The sequence below is a fragment of the Nanorana parkeri genome, unplaced genomic scaffold (genome assembly GCF_000935625.1).
Source record: "Nanorana parkeri isolate BGI_ZX_2015 unplaced genomic scaffold, ASM93562v1 scaffold1944, whole genome shotgun sequence".
NCBI lineage: Eukaryota > Metazoa > Chordata > Amphibia > Anura > Dicroglossidae > Nanorana > Nanorana parkeri.
This window is the reverse complement of record NW_017308212.1, coordinates 200,779-217,138: the sequence shown is the minus strand read 5'-3', so window position 1 is coordinate 217,138 and position 16,360 is coordinate 200,779. Positions and strand designations below refer to the sequence as shown.

Below are 16,360 nucleotides of genomic sequence, written 5' to 3'. Positions count from 1 at the left end.
ACAATTGTCTAAAATGTATTTGCATGCAGTACCATTACCAGGACCTGTCAGTGGAGACACCTGTCACCAACAATTTGGAGGGGAATCCTCAGACTTTTGGCCATTTAGTAGATTTGATGGTGAGGTGTACATATAGTGTAATGTCACATCTGTGGTGGGATCTGCTCTATAGCAGCTGTGTCAGGGTACATCAGCCAGCACCCATAGTACAGCTTCTGCCCGGATCTCTGCACGAAGCTATGCGCATGCGCGTATTCTGGCACCACGGTGCTAGTAATGCGCATGCGCGAAAACGATGCTCATGTACACGCGCAACAACGTGCACATGCAAGTAACGTGCACACGCATGTCTTTGGCGCCAGGCAGGCTATTTAAAGATGGCTCCTGCATCTGCACCTTGCTGAGAGATCTTCAGCTGTACTCTGCATCTGTGATTCCGACCCTGAGATCCATTTGACCCAGCTTGATTCCCGACTCTGCCTGCTTGCTGCCTGCCTTGTGACCTCGGCTCGTCCCTGACCATTCTTCTGCTTCCTGATCTGGTACCATCCTGCTTGCAAGTGTATGACCGGGCCTGCTCTTGACTCCGCTCCTGTCTCCTGCTTATGTACCACGCTGACCGCACGTTACCGATGTGGCTTGTTCCTGACTACGCCTCAGCCTCTCACACAAGTGTCATCTGATCTGCCATCGTCCACCAGCTGTCTCTGGCATCCTGTTGTCAGCATCAGCCTATCCAGAGTGTCAAGCAGTCATACCAGCCACAGGCACTCGCGCCCCTCTCTGTCTGCACAACTACTGTTCCATCTCCAGTGGGGCTCAGAGCAGCAAGGGAAGGCCTTCCTCGTCACTTAAGGCTCACCAAGGTACGTGACAAGCTGTCCAAACTCTTTACAATCAGTTATCCTAAAGGATCCTGACTCTTACTACCTGCTAACCATCCACATAGATCAGACACAATGGGATGGGGATCCTGGTAAGTGAATTATAACACAAGAACTAAAATATTGGCAGATACAGAACCTCTACTCTTCAATCATGAGGTTTGAGAGAGGATTGGATAAATGATCAGATACAGCAGAAACCCCCTATAAAAAAACAACTAAGGCACTTATACTTCTTCCAAGCCATCAGCATCTGGTCACTCACCGCCTCTAGCTTGACCATGGTCTCCATCTTCTTAATGGGCACCTCAGGCTCCATATTGACGACAATTTCACCTGTGGGGCGAGAGTAGGGCCCTCCGTTGGCCAGTGCCATAATGCCATTCATCAATTTAGCTAGACAGAGGACAGAAAAGGACAGAGCACAGCACAGTCTCAAGACGAGAGATAATGCAGAAAAAAGTCACAGCGCGCACAACAGTGCTGAGTCAGAGGAGAAAACGCATGCGTAGACTGGAAATGAGGCAGAAATAAAAATGGTAACTTCTGGGCAATCAGCAATTATATAAAAAAATAACATAAGTCAGAGTGCAGTAGAAGTAATGGACATTCTACTCTACTACTTTATATATCATATTTTGGTAATAGCTGCAGTCTGATGGCCCAAGTCACCCACAGGTCTTTTCGGGACTGTAGTGATGAGATCTTCTTATTGTTCATATACATTTTCCCGGCCTAGTTGGAGTTTTAGGTTTTCCCATCCTCATTCATCTCCAGTTGTTCCAGCTCCTGTTGTTACATTCTCCATTATATAAAATAAATAAACCCAGTAGGGATGGTGGGAGCCCCTCATAATGGGCACAGCGGGGGTAAAGACCCGGGAACTCAGCACAGGGATGGTGGGAGCCCCTCATAATGGGCACAGCAGGTGTACAGACCCGGCAACTCAGCACAGGGATGGTGGGAGCTCCTCATAATGGGCACAGCAGGTGTACAGACCCGGGTACTCAGCACAGGGATGGTGGGAGCCCCTCATAATGGGCACAGCAAGTGTGCAGACCTGGGAACTCCAATCTTACTATAAGAGTCCCCAAAAGATAAAATAAACTTTGAGGAGGTTTAATTCTCCAACCTCTACCAAACACTGAAATATATGCAAAGGATTTCTTTAAGTGAAGTTGTCTTTTAAATCTTTCCCCCACCAACCTGAGCGGCAGCCACCTACCTTAAACATACCTTCAGTCCCACCCCCGAAATCTTGTCCTTTTGTCCTTCCCTGGTTGGGGTCACCATGAGTATGGACCAGCCATAGGACTGAGTAGAGTAAGCAGTGTGTATGCGAACTGGGAGCCGGGTATGGCTGGGACTTTTTTCTGCACAGTAAAGACGCTGAATATTTTAGGTAGGTGGATGCCACTCGGGGACAAGCAAAAGCTGAAGCCGGGCCATAAGAAAATGAAGGTTTCTCACTTTAAGAAAAAAACAAGCATTTTTCCAGTGCTGGGTGTCGCAGTGAGCACCCTCTGATGAAGACCATTTTCTTATAACAGTAGGGGAAGGATGGGGGGATGGTCACTCACAATATTGCTCTATACAAAAAAACTTTTCCTGTTATCAAGTGTATATTTGTGCAGCTTTAAAGCTGTACTATCAGGACAGGGGCGTCCCGAGGCCGGGTGTCACCCCGCCGTCACGCGCGATGACATCATCGTGCATGTGCGGCCATCTGATTGATGCCTGCCGGCGGCCATCTTGGTGCTAAACGCCAGCAGTGAGAGGAGGGGACGTTCACCCAGTGGGATGAGGTATGCCACCGGGCCCCCTCCTCTCTACTGGCACTGTCAGGCTCTCGGCCCATGATCGAGTGCCCGACTTTTCATAGGGGGGTGACACCAAAATGACTGTCATTCATTTTGGTGTCACCCCTCCAATGGTGGCACCCCGATGCAGGCCGCACCACCCGGCACCCCCCTTTTGTCACCACTGTATCAGGATTTTGTTTCTATAGATCAGACCCCAATCATTAGGTCAGAGAATAAAATAAATGAGACATTGAAGTAGCCTTACCGGAGGTGCTCCACTGCTGAGACTTCTTGTCCGGGGGGCGGTAGATGAATTTACGCAGTGAGCTGACAGCATGGGAGCCCACCAGGGTATATCTGCCAAAGGCACGGCAATCCACCACACGAACATTCAAAGGAGGGTGAAGCAGCTCATTTTCCGGGAGATCCTGTAAAATGACAAATACAATTCCTCAAAGTTAAACACAGATTACTGTCACAGTGTCAATACCTGTCCTGATACAATGTTATTCAGACTCTTATGTCATAAAAATCCATAAAAATGTGTTTCGGGGGTTTGAAGGTTCCCCTTTGTCTGGGCTTGGTACTGTTGAATAAGTGTATTGGACTTATAAAATTGGAGGGGGGGTTATTAATATGGTTGCTCCAGGTGTTGGTTAACTGGCATCTATAGTAACCATCAGTCTAATTACCCCTTAGGATCCCTTAAATGTTGTCAGTCAATACACACTTTGTTTAATAGCGCCAGGTACTAATGAAGGGGGACACTTTAAACTCCTGAAACATGTTGGCTTGTTATGACATAAGAGTCTGAATAAAGTTCCATCTGCACTTGTATCAGATCGTATCCTGCTTTTGGCTCTTTTCTTCTTGCACACCCAATCCTTACTCAAGCAAAGAGCCGACCTTCAACCACCACTCCTTGGGGGAGCTAGCTTAGGACAATCATTCAATCTACACTGCTTAAGACCTGACTGAGAACATAAAGAGATCCAGTTCCTCACACCTTTCTTCTACATCCTAAACTTTGTATTACTATCTATGTCCTCGCTATGAAGTTTCACTGTCTCCATATTTGTCCTGGTGACCAAATGTCTATTATTATTATACAGGATTTATATAGCGCCAACAGTGTGCGCAGCGCTTTACAATATAAGGAAGACATTACAATCACAATACAATACAAGACAAGACGGTAAGGAGGGCCCTGCCCCTGAGGGCTTACAATCTAAAAGAGAGGGAGAAATGATACATGAGGAGGTACCTGTGTGGGGAATGAATTGTTTGAGAATGTGAAGGTTCAGTGGTTAGGTTGAGGTGGGATCGGCTTCCCTGAAGAGATGAGTCTTAAGGGATCGCCCAAAGGCAGTCAGAGTGGGATATAGACGGACAGGTTGGGGTAGAGAGTTCCATAGGATGGGAGAGACTCTAGTGAAGTCCTGGTGGCGAGCATGGGAGGAGTTGACGAGGGAGCTGGAAAGCAGGAGGTCATTTGAAGAGCGGAGGGGACGGTTGGGGTGATACTTTGAGACAAGGTTGGAGATATAGCCGGGGGCAGAGTTGTGGATGGCTTTGTAAGTCATTGTTAATATTTAGAATTGTATCCTTTGGGGTATTGGAAGCCAGGGGAGGGATTGACAGAGGGGGCGTTGCAGATAGTGAGCGGTCTAAGAGGGGGATCTACTATTTTGACTTTGTTCTTTACATATGCTGCAAGTTTAAATACTTTTTTTTTTTAGCTCAATACAAGTACAGGCCTGTCCACAGTCAATTCCTAGGTAACTTCCTTATATTAGGGCTTTAATAAGGTAAAAATAACATTAGACTAGCTACCAATAGCATATTTTTTGCCGAAGGGATCTTGGGTGGTGTTATGATCAAGGCAATCAACCACAACATTTCAGCAAAGCTTACAATTTTTTGTCTCATTTATGTGCCAACTACCATGTAGAGGCCAACTGCAACTACATCAGTATCTACCCTCAAAGCAGCCTAAGGTCATTCAGACATACACACTTGGGCCAACTTGTGTGTGGAAGCCAGTAGATATTTGGGCCATGGAAGAATACAAAAAACCTCTATGCATACAATGTCCAAGATTGGAAAGCTTTCTATCCACCAAACATGGACAGGCAGCCACTAAATGACTGAGCTTCTAATGAGCCCAACATTGAAAAAATAGCCTCTGTCTCCACATTTATATACTTGTTCCTTTATGTTCTGTCCACATACCACTTCAAACCATTTCACCAAAGTGCTGAAGTTCGGATTCTTCTTGTAGTTCTGGATGAGGGCGGACTGGACTCCTTTCCCCGCACACTCAATGTCCACCCTCGGCCTGTCCACCTGGGCAAGATTCACTCTCTTCAGGTCCCTCAGTCCCCAGAAGAGGATCTGGAGAGAGAAATGTTATGATCAGTGCTGTTATAGATGAAACTATAATCATTCTTTATTTTTATGGCATCGACATCTTCACATAATACATAACAGTATCATTAAACACATAAACAAATGCATGAAACAATAACAATGAGAATTCTTACCACAGGAGCTTACAATCTAATGAAAGATAAAGAAAGCTTGTCAGCAGATGTTATAATGTGGATGTCGTAGTGTAGCCAGCATTTTAGATTATATTTCTTTAACAAAAGATAAGTTATGAGCAGTGTTCATTGTGACAACAAATTCCCATTTAGTTTTAGTCATGACTAAATATCATACGATCACTGGACCCGGAAGTGATGTGTATCACATCACTTCCAGTGTCACTGGGCACAGTATCCAGCTCCTAGAGCCAGAAGAAGAAGCAGATCTGTGCTTTATCAGCTTCTTTGGGGTCCCTAGGTGACATTAGGGGTCTGAAAGACCCCTGATGTCTCTATAAAGAGGTCCTGTCACATTATATTTACTATTACGTAGGGGGCTTGTTATCCCCCTATGCAATATCAACAAAGCTGAGTGTATAAAAAAAGTAACATACAAAAAAAGTATGCAAAACAAAACATTTTTAAAGTCCCCCACGCCCCACGTGCACGCACTTACAAGGCAAACACGCGTCGGATGCTGCTACGTGCAAAAACAAAAATTGCGCCACACGTGTTACATATCGTCGTGAGCGTCGCAGTGAGAGCAATAATTCTGCAGGCATCAATCACTGATAACACTAAACTGATGGGCCTAAATGTTTTAAAGCGTCGCCTATGAGAAATTTTGGTTATTGTAGTTTTTTTGCGGTTTCATGGACGCACGCAATTTTAACACTTGACATGTTTGTATCTATTTACCCGTCGTGACCCCGTCTTTTATATTTTACCAAAATGTTGATAAACATTTGAGCCAATACCGTGCGACATAAAAAAATTGCAGCTAGCATCTTTTTATTCTACAGGGCCTCTGCTTTCATAAAATATATCATTGTTTGGGGGGGTCTGAAGCTGTTTTCTAGCCAAAAGTTTATATTTTATCATGTGTGCGCAAGTGTAAGAAATTGCTCTGGGCAGCGAGTGGTTAAAGACTAATTTAAGGATTCCTCTAGAATTTCCAATCTCATGATATACTCCCGGAGTAAACATCTGCTATCCTATTACTTATGGCATTAAGGTTTGAACATGCAATACAGACACAGATTTAACTGTTGGGATATATAACATGTCTTTATGTCCCAATTTATCCTAAAATTGGATAAAACCAATAATATTGAGTATTTTCTACCAAGGACCAGTAATTAGATCTGCATTGATTATACCAACACGCATATGACATTCTTCATTCTTTCAAGCAGAAGTGCAACTCTAAAATATTAACATGAAAAACTATATTGGCTGTAATCCCATTGCACATATTACCTATTAGCCGTCCATTCAGGATGTAACCGGAACTGTAAGTCCAAAAAGATTTGTTCTGATTGGATCTCTTCCCAAATCGTCTCGCCCTAACATTTTAGTCTAGTTTTAGTTAGTTGACTAAAATGTCAATATATTTTCGTTACAGTTTCAGTTAGAGATGTACCAATACGGATACTAGTATTGGTGCCGATGCCGAGTATTTGGGCGAGTACTCGTACTTGCCCAAATGCTCCGATGCTTGGCCGATACCTGAGCTTCTGGTATCAGGAAGATGGGCAGCAAGTCATTACACGCTGCCCAGCTTCCTGATTGGCTGGCAGCCAACTCCATGCTCCCTCGTGACTTGGTCACGAGGGAGCGTGGAGCTGGCTCCCCGGCCAATCAGGAAGCCAGGCAATGACGTGCCGGCTAGCTTCCTGATTGCTCAGGAAGCCGGCCGATCAGGAAGCCGGATGGCGAGTCATTAGCCAACCCCCGGCTTTCTGGTGACAAAGAAGCATAGAACCGACTTCCCAGCCAATCAGAAAGCCGGGCGCCTTGTAATGACTCGTTGCCCGGCTTCCTGATTGGCCAGCTTCAACCAATCAGGAACAAGCTGGGCAACAAGTCATTACACAGCACCCGGCTTCCTAATTGGACAGAAAGCCGGCTCCATTCTTCCTCGTCACTTGGTGACGAGAGAGCAAGGAGATGGCTTCCATGCTAATCAGGAAGCCAGGTGAGGAGTTGTTACATACCGCCTCGCTTCCACATTGGAGGTGAGGAGATTAAGGGGGGATATGATTTCCATGTACAAGATGTTCAATGGTGGGAGCAACATTAGCGACAAACTATTTAAAATTAACTCCATTACAAAAACCAGAGGCCACCACCTAAAATTGGTGGAAAAAAAATTCCAGCACAAGGGGCGAAGGGGGTTCTTCACAGTTAGAGCGCTTAGGGTCTGGAACTCACTGCCACAGGCAGTGATTTGAGCTAAGAGTGTGGAATTGTTCAAAAAACTTTTGGACGATTTCCTGAGGGACCGTAATATACAGGGGTACAGGTAATATACAGGGGTACAGGTAATATACAGGGGTATAGGTAACATACAGGGGTACAGGTAACATACAGGGGTACAGGTAATATACAGGGGTACAGGTAACATACAGGGGTACAGGTAATATACAGGGGTACAGGTAATATACAGGGGTACAAGTACTCCTAAGAATGAGATCCTATAGGTTGGACTTGATGGACTAATGTCTTTATTCAACCTCAAATACTATGTAACTATGTAGCTTCCTTCATGGGACTTCTGGTATCGGTATTAGGTATCTGCGAGTACCGAAAAAAAATATCGGTACTCGTTCTCGATACCGAAAAACCGGTATCGGTGCATTCCTAATTTTAGTCATCATAACGTAGTTTTTATTTAGTTTTAGTCACTGACAGAGTGCTGTTGACGAAAATAATTAGCAGAGCGAAATGAGCACTGGTTATGAGAGAAAGTTGCAATGTTCTCTCAATCACACACTAAGCTTTCATTTATGTAGAGATTATGAATGGGTTTGACAGCATATGAGGTATAAGGTATGGATTGGTGGTCAGTGACTTTATCTACACATAACAACTAAAAATAGACTAAACCATCTTTGGATGCACAAACCCTTTAAAAACATGGAAGCTGATGAGTGTATTGGGGGGTATTGTTCTATTCCAAATCAACCAATCAACATTTTATTGTACTGTGGATTGGCTTGTTTAAAATAGCAGACCCAGTGCGGTGAAAAGTGCTGATCAGAGGGAAGGCTAAAGCTGTTGAGTAGGAGGAAAACTCTCTGAATTTAATTAATGAAACAGAACACCATACAGTACATCCTATATAATAATACAACATATGGCCCATACCTCAACTCTGTATTTACTGAGAACAGGCCGGATGCCCATTGGGACTGGAAGGATGGGTCCTCTCTCCATGTCTGTTGGACCATCAATAGGCGGAAGATCAGATTTTCCAGATGGGCCAATCTACAAGAGGAAAACAACATTTATAAAGTGATCGAGGTATAAAAATATGTCTATAGTCAGCTTTTCTTGTAAACCTAAAGTCTATTTAACTCACATTAAGAATCAAGTTACAACTAAGTTCCTTCTCGATTTTAGGCAAGACAACCTCTCAAATGGTACCAGTATCCCGTGTCCCTCAACAGAGCCCCACTGGACCTTGTAGAAGTAACTATGTAAATGCCGACTTTGTGAAAATTGATAACTGATTAATCTTAGGCATGCCCTCCAGCCCCCATGTTACAATATACACAGGTCAAAGAACTTGGAGAGTGAAGCTGAGGCAAAGCAGTATTTATTTAGGCTCTTTACATGTGAGGAGGTCACAACCAAATGATGGTGTTTAGTCGGGCGAAGAGTCACCCTGGTACCCAGTGCAGACGTTTAATTAAGACCGGTAAAGCTCATCTAATTGTTCCTCTTTATTAACTATACATATTTTTACAAATCCGCTTTCTAAAACTGTTACAGATTTCCTCATGAATCTTCTTATGTTTAACAAATCACTGAGTTCAGTGTCATGTTGGTGTACATTTGTGAAATTAAGCCATAACAGCAACATTATCTTCGTTCAGCATTGGATTGGGAACTTCAGCCAGAGATTGGCTCATACCTGGAGGAGCTCGAAGGCAGCCAGAAGGTCCCCCGCGGTGGAGTTCCCACGGTATATCTGGTAATACTCTAGCTGTGGTGGGAACCTCGGTGGACAGTATCCCTCATCAGCCATTTTCACCACTGGCTTTGCAAACGTCCGGCCCATGAAGTCCGCCTTTCCCTGAAACACGGTGATATTGTAATCAGGCCCAGATCAGTGGGCAGGTCACATAGGCCAAGATCATAGGAGGGAACATCTAATGGGGACAATAGGCTGGGTCTTCTTTCCTTATCAAATTATATTTTTAGCTTTGCAAGTCATCACATATTTCATCAGACATTAACAAGGTTATTCACAGAAGGGTGAAGAGTTTGGAGAAGGCCGGAGAAGTGAACAATCTAGGACAACATCGCTGAGCTGGAAAGTGAGCTAAATTGGAGAATTTTTCCAAATCAGCTATTTTGGCCTAGATTGTTCTCTTCTCCGGCCTTCTCCAAACCCTTCACCCTTTTGAAGCTGAATAGAAAATCCATTGCTAAGCTCTAAGTTGGTCTGGTTGGAACATACACATTGCTATGTAATCCCCCCTCCTGGAACAGCGCTCAGGCTTGGAGACTGGCTGCATTGTGGGAGAAAGATGAGAAAGTCCTATGTTCCCCCATAAAAGGCAAGTACTGCTTAGATACCCAGAGTTGCATTGACGGAGGAAGGCTAGGGAGTTTCATGTTCCCCCATGCCAGGAAGTGCTGGGTATCTCAATTGGATCTAGCCTGTCAAACGGCATGCAGATGAGCAAACAGAAGTTACGTATCCACAGATTCAAGAAACATGGTGGGGTACTATTAAATAAACCAAAATATAGTGTAAGTACAACTTCACTTTAGTCAGTTTCTAAAACCATTTTTTTGTGGATAGAGTGGTGAGGTGTGAGAACCTTCTCAATGATGTCCCTGAGAATTTTTTTAATTCAAATTGTAAAGTTTGTGGTGTTACCAAAAACAGTAACACAGGGGGAATGTTCCAATTAGGACTTTTCTTTAGGTGACTACTAGCTAAGGAAAACCGCTGAAATCGTACACAGGCAGAAAATAAACGTTGAGGAGGGCTTTAAAGGAGAACTATGAGGTGAGTGCTTTTCACTCATCCTCATAGTTCTAGCCGACCTGTGACAATGAAACTGTCACAGGTCGGCTCAGTAGATCGGGAGGTGAGCGAACACATCCCGGCGTTCGCTCACTTCTCGATCCTGTCATGGCACAGAGCCGTGACAGGGGAGGCACTTGATTCCCCCCTCCCCGCTCCGATCCTCCATCGCTGACTGGCGGAACGGACGGGGGAGGGGGCCTCTAGATATGCAGAGCCAGCTGTCACTCACGCAGCTGGGCGGATCCAGACATAATAGTCGGGATCCGCTTCAGCTGCGGCGTCTCAGTATACCGCGAGATATAGCACGCGGTATACTGAGCTTAGGGTGACGGGAGGACGCTAGTTTGTGTCCTCCCCTTACCCTAAGGAGAACTATGGGGAAAAGCCCTGTCCCATAGTTCTCCTTTAACCTTTCCCTTCTCTATTCAAAGATAAAATAACAATAGCTTTGGCTTTGGATATATTTAAAGAGAGGCTCTGAAGTGCTAAGCCAGTTTAATTTAATTAACTCTCTGTTGATGATGGCTCATCCATGGAGACAAGACCAGTCACCCTTCACAAGGAGAGGGCACCAGTGACCGGTCTTTATTACAGGAGGGGGCGGAGACAAGACCAGTCACCCTACACAAGGAAAGAGAGCAGCAGTGACTGGTCTTTATTACAGAAGGCTCCAAGTTTCACATAGATCTGGAAGAAATACACAGAACCCACCAAGATTCAAGTAAAAATACAAATTTGTATTTAGATAACATTTGCTGATCCCAGATTTCAGCTTTAAACGATTGAGTTCGGGTGTACAGTTAATCCTACTAAAACTCCCCACCCTGTATAGCCTCAATTCCTTATTAATGGCCATGGAATGGGATGTTCCAACAAGCTCATATACTGTATGTGCAAAGATCACGTGTATACAAACATTTGGCCATATAGTGTATCACTGTGTGTGGTTACTGGCCAGGAATAATTATTGGATACACACACGCCTCTTTTGGCCCATCTTTTTATATGAGTTTTTATCAGAATATACATTTTTTTTAATATGCTGCCCTAAATTACAACCTCGAACCTGTACAATATAACGTTGTAATATCATTTATAACAGACGGATGGTCTTACCACGGTATCCTGGTCATAGATCTCAATGACAATGATGGGAGGGTCATCACGCATCTCACAGGCTTCTCCGTAAAGCTCCACATTGTCAAAAACCAGCAACTGGTCCCATGTCGGGCACAGAGTCTCATTCAGCACCTGAAATGGTGGATTACCAAAAATTAGGAAATAATATTTTTACTGGATGGTGAACCTAGAATTGATCAATTTGGGAGGTAACTTTAAAGGGTTAAGGCACCCGAAATTGGTATTGTAGTGTTTGGTGGATGCTGGTAGCTTAAGCCACTTGACTACTATTCAGTGGACTTCAGTAGACTGTGTGAAAAGGGTTTATAAAGTCATAAATATTTATTCTTCCAGCCAATCATTGAGCAGCTAGCCCAGTGGTGTAAGATGGTGGAAATCAATACATATTTAGAACAACCTTTCAGAGTTTCCTCTTTTCCTCTGGGCACCTGCTCAGTGGGATGTGTGCTGAGTTCCTTTCCCCCTGGGTTCCTGTCCAGAACGAGCTGTGCTGATGCTGCCTTTATCCAGAAGAGTTCTGGCTGGGCACTCTCCATAACTGGGACAGCTGCCCTGAGACTGGAGCATCTTAGATATTGAGATCCACTGCAACTTAGCCCTCATTCACACGAGTAACAGACGTGCAGTGCAGGTGAGCATAGGGCGGTATATGGCCGCGTACTCCCATAGAGAAGAACAGGCTGCTGCGTGTAATCACACGCAGTACCTGTCGTTCCCGGGAGCAGCCCGATACGGATCAGTACGGGCTGGCTGTTACTCGTGTGAATGAGGGCTAAGAGGGAAGCACCTACAGCTGCCCATATAGAAAAAGTGAAGCTGAACTGGCTAACAAAGAGAATGAGACACTAGAACCTTCTCGGCTGAGCTGCAATTGCAAGTAGAGTAGTCACGCCGACACCACAACCTTTACTCTGAAGGATCGTGTTCTGCCCAGCCACCCTATGTGTGCATGAGGCCTGCAAGAAAGAAGTTGCCTTAAAGCACAGAAGCTATGAATATTGTGGATATCCTGTTTGTGCATCCTCTCACCTGTTTTAGTGCCTTAGCAAATACAATTCATTTACTCTACTGGTGCCCTCTTGTTTTTACCCAATACATGCCAAGGATCCAGTCCTGATGGATGTGTGAGGAGCTACATTGGAGTAAGTGGAATGGAGCATTTGGACGGCACACCTATTAGGCCAGGGGTGCCCATTAGGTAGATGGTGATCTAGCAGTAGCTCTCAGAGCTGATGCTAGTAGATCAGGAAGGGTGTGAATGGCGGCCCCTTTATTCCATTTTGGTATATTTATTAAGCCACTTGACTACTATTCAGTGGACTTCAGTAGACTGTGTGAAAAGGGTTTATAAAGTCATAAATATTTATTCTTCCAGCCAATCATTGAGCAGCTAGCCCAGTGGTGTAAGATGGTGGAAATCAATACATATTTAGAACAACCTTTCAGAGTTTCCTCTTTTCCTCTGGGCACCTGCTCAGTGGGATGTGTGCTGAGTTCCTTTCCCCCTGGGTTCCTGTCCAGAACGAGCTGTGCTGATGCTGCCTTTATCCAGAAGAGTTCTGGCTGGGCACTCTCCATAACTGGGACAGCTGCCCTGAGACTGGAGCATCTTAGATATTGAGATCCACTGCAACTTAGCCCTCATTCACACGAGTAACAGACGTGCAGTGCAGGTGAGCATAGGGCGGTATATGGCCGCGTACTCCCATAGAGAAGAACAGGCTGCTGCGTGTAATCACACGCAGTACCTGTCGTTCCCGGGAGCAGCCCGATACGGATCAGTACGGGCTGGCTGTTACTCGTGTGAATGAGGGCTAAGAGGGAAGCACCTACAGCTGCCCATATAGAAAAAGTGAAGCTGAACTGGCTAACAAAGAGAATGAGACACTAGAACCTTCTCGGCTGAGCTGCAATTGCAAGTAGAGTAGTCACGCCGACACCACAACCTTTACTCTGAAGGATCGTGTTCTGCCCAGCCACCCTATGTGTGCATGAGGCCTGCAAGAAAGAAGTTGCCTTAAAGCACAGAAGCTATGAATATTGTGGATATCCTGTTTGTGCATCCTCTCACCTGTTTTAGTGCCTTAGCAAATACAATTCATTTACTCTACTGGTGCCCTCTTGTTTTTACCCAATACATGCCAAGGATCCAGTCCTGATGGATGTGTGAGGAGCTACATTGGAGTAAGTGGAATGGAGCATTTGGACGGCACACCTATTAGGCCAGGGGTGCCCATTAGGTAGATGGTGATCTAGCAGTAGCTCTCAGAGCTGATGCTAGTAGATCAGGAAGGGTGTGAATGGCGGCCCCTTTATTCCATTTTGGTATATTTATTGCGCTGTGCACACATGACTACCTATTAGCCTGAGTCTGCTGAGCCGAGCTCCCTGACACCTTTCTGGTGGATACTGGTGGTTGAAGTGCCATGTATTACATCAAAGAATATTACTTTACACAGCAAAATACAGCAAGGTGAGCCAGGAGAGAGAGCTGGGAGAGACAGCTAGGGGAGAGAAGAAAGACAGCTAGGGGAGAGAGAGAGGAGAAACAGCCAGGAAAGAGAGTGCTGAGAGACAGCCAGGGGAGAGAGAGAGGAGAGACAGCCAAGAGAGCAAAGAGAGACATCTAGGAGAGAAAACGAGGAATGACAGCCAGGAGAGAGACAGCCAGGAGAGAGAGCAAGGAGAGACAGCCAGGAGAGAGAGCAAGGAGAGACAGCCAGGAGAGAGAGCAAGGAGAGACAGCCAGGAGAGAGAGAGCGAGGGAGTTTTTTTTCATTGGTAGATCTCATGTAGCTCGTCATTTGAAAAGTAGATCTCAACACAAAAAATTGTGGGCACCCCTGTATTAAACCCATTTGAAGGCTATCTCTCATTACCATGGCGGTAGCGACCTTACATATACCAATGTGCTTCTTTTTTTTTTACAGAGCTCTATTTTGTTGAACCAATCCAAATACTAGAATACAGGGCCAAATGAGGCCCCTTGAAATGGTGAGCTCAAAAGCAGAGTTTCTAACACCAGAATCCAGGAGAGACATAAGAACGTGTGATTTAACGAGCCAGAAACTGCCAAAGGGGTGGACTGGCTGTGAAAGATTCCATCTCAATGAATTGAACTGACATAATCAAATCAGAGTCTCTGACTCACCTCTGTGCACTGACTCTGGGTGTTGAAGAAGACTCGGGCGAAGGGATCGGAAAGACCGCTGCTATCTGCTGCAAACAGGCTGCGTGCTTGGTACATGTGTGCACGCAGCTGGAATACTTGTTTCTCTGGAAGACACAGATAAAGAAGAGAAACGATGAGTTACAAAATTAAAGATCCACATAATGACCCTTTCCCTATGAGAGCAGGACAAGAAATAAGGGGAGCAGTTTCCCTGGGAAGATACAGACAGGAATAATAACATAAATGAGGTTCTAAACCTTCGCTGCTCTATTAAAGTGTTTTTGCTGTAGATACTTTACCATCACTTCCTGTCCTGACAGAATTATTATTATTATTACATAGTATTTATAGAGCGCCAACAGTTTGCGCAGCGCTTTACAATATAAGGAAGACATCACAATCACAATACAATTCAAGACAAGATGGTAAGATTGTAGGGGCTTACAATCTTAAAGGGAGGGGCCAGTGATACATGAGGAGGCAGCTGTGTGGGGATGAATTGTTTGAGAATGTGATGGTTCAGTGGTTAGGTTGAGGTGGGATAGGCTTCCCTGAAGAGATGAGCCTTAAGGGAACGCCTAAAGGTAGTCAGAGTGGGAGATAGACGGACAGGTTGGGGTGAAGTGTTCCACAGAATGGGGGAGACTCTAAAGAAGTCCTGGAGGCAAGCGTGGGAGGAGTTGACAAGGGAGCTGGAGAACAGGAGGTCTTGGGAGGAGCGGAGGGGACGGTTAGGGTGATACTTAGAGACAAGGTTTGAGATATAGCCGGGGGCGGAGTTGTGGATGGCTTTGTAAGTGGTTGTTAATATTTAGAATTTTGTCTTTTGGGCGATTGGAAGCCAGTGCAGGGATTGGCAGAGAGGGGTTGCAGATACTGAGCGGTTGGTTAGGCGGATGAGTCTGGCAGCAGCCTTCATGATAGACTGAAGGGGGAGGAGCCTATGTAGTGGAAGGCCAATGAGGAGGGAGTTGCAATAGTCAAGATGTGATATAACAAGGGAGTGGATGAGTAGTTTTGCGGTGTCATTGGTGAGGAAGGGCCATATTTTGGAGATGTTAGGAAGGTGAAGGCGGCAGGATTTGGATAGTGATTGGATGTGGGGAAGAGAGGTGACGTCCGAGTCAAGGATGATACCCAGCACCCTGGCATGGGGGGAGGGTAGAAAATAAAGAGAATGTCTCCAATGGGGGTCACAGAAAAAAAAAATTGTCAGGTGTAATCTAAGACAATTCCACATAAATCCTCAGATACACCTCCCCATGCAGGCAGCTTATATTGTGTTTGAAGGAACAGAGATCTGAAATAGTTTAGCTGGCTCTTACTTGTATAGCTGAGGCTGATAGGAGGGAAGCACTGTAGGCCCGGGCCCTTCGCGGCTTTAATCTCCTCAAACCCACAAGGAAGACCACTCAGAAAGTCCTTCCGCTGCTTGGTAAGGCCCAGCCACATGTAGACTTCCATCTTGGCCTGTACAGTCCAACCAGCAGGGCCAAAACCCCTCTTTCCAGGTAGCTGGGGAGAAAAATAAGGAAAAAAGGGAAATGTTCACGGAGATTCACACATGTAGCTAGCAATGATTGTAGGTATCTGCACTCCACATCAAGCATATCCAGTAAAGCAAACAGTCAGCACTCCATCAGGACTTCACAATAGACAAGAATAACATGTAGAGTGTTTATTTAGATCTGGTGTATTGGAGAGAACCACTCTGGATGTTATTCTCACCT

The 16,360-nt window shown here is 45.2% G+C and overlaps 1 protein-coding gene across 1 annotated transcript in view; it reads right to left on the bottom strand.

The window, feature by feature from the left end:
• The window catches only part of OTOF (otoferlin), a gene marked incomplete at its 3' end in the record, with an annotated part of 174,181 nt that overhangs the window by 38,447 nt on the left and 119,374 nt on the right, over positions 1-16,360 (bottom strand). The window contains exons 20-27 of the mRNA XM_018572131.1: positions 15,956-16,145; positions 14,610-14,734; positions 11,435-11,569; positions 9,191-9,352; positions 8,422-8,541; positions 4,919-5,080; positions 2,952-3,114; positions 1,150-1,280 (exon numbers count right to left, since the gene is read on the bottom strand). Coding sequence (XP_018427633.1) covers positions 1,150-1,280; positions 2,952-3,114; positions 4,919-5,080; positions 8,422-8,541; positions 9,191-9,352; positions 11,435-11,569; positions 14,610-14,734; positions 15,956-16,145 — 1,188 coding nt within the window. The remainder of the gene's footprint in view (positions 1-1,149; positions 1,281-2,951; positions 3,115-4,918; positions 5,081-8,421; positions 8,542-9,190; positions 9,353-11,434; positions 11,570-14,609; positions 14,735-15,955; positions 16,146-16,360) is intronic.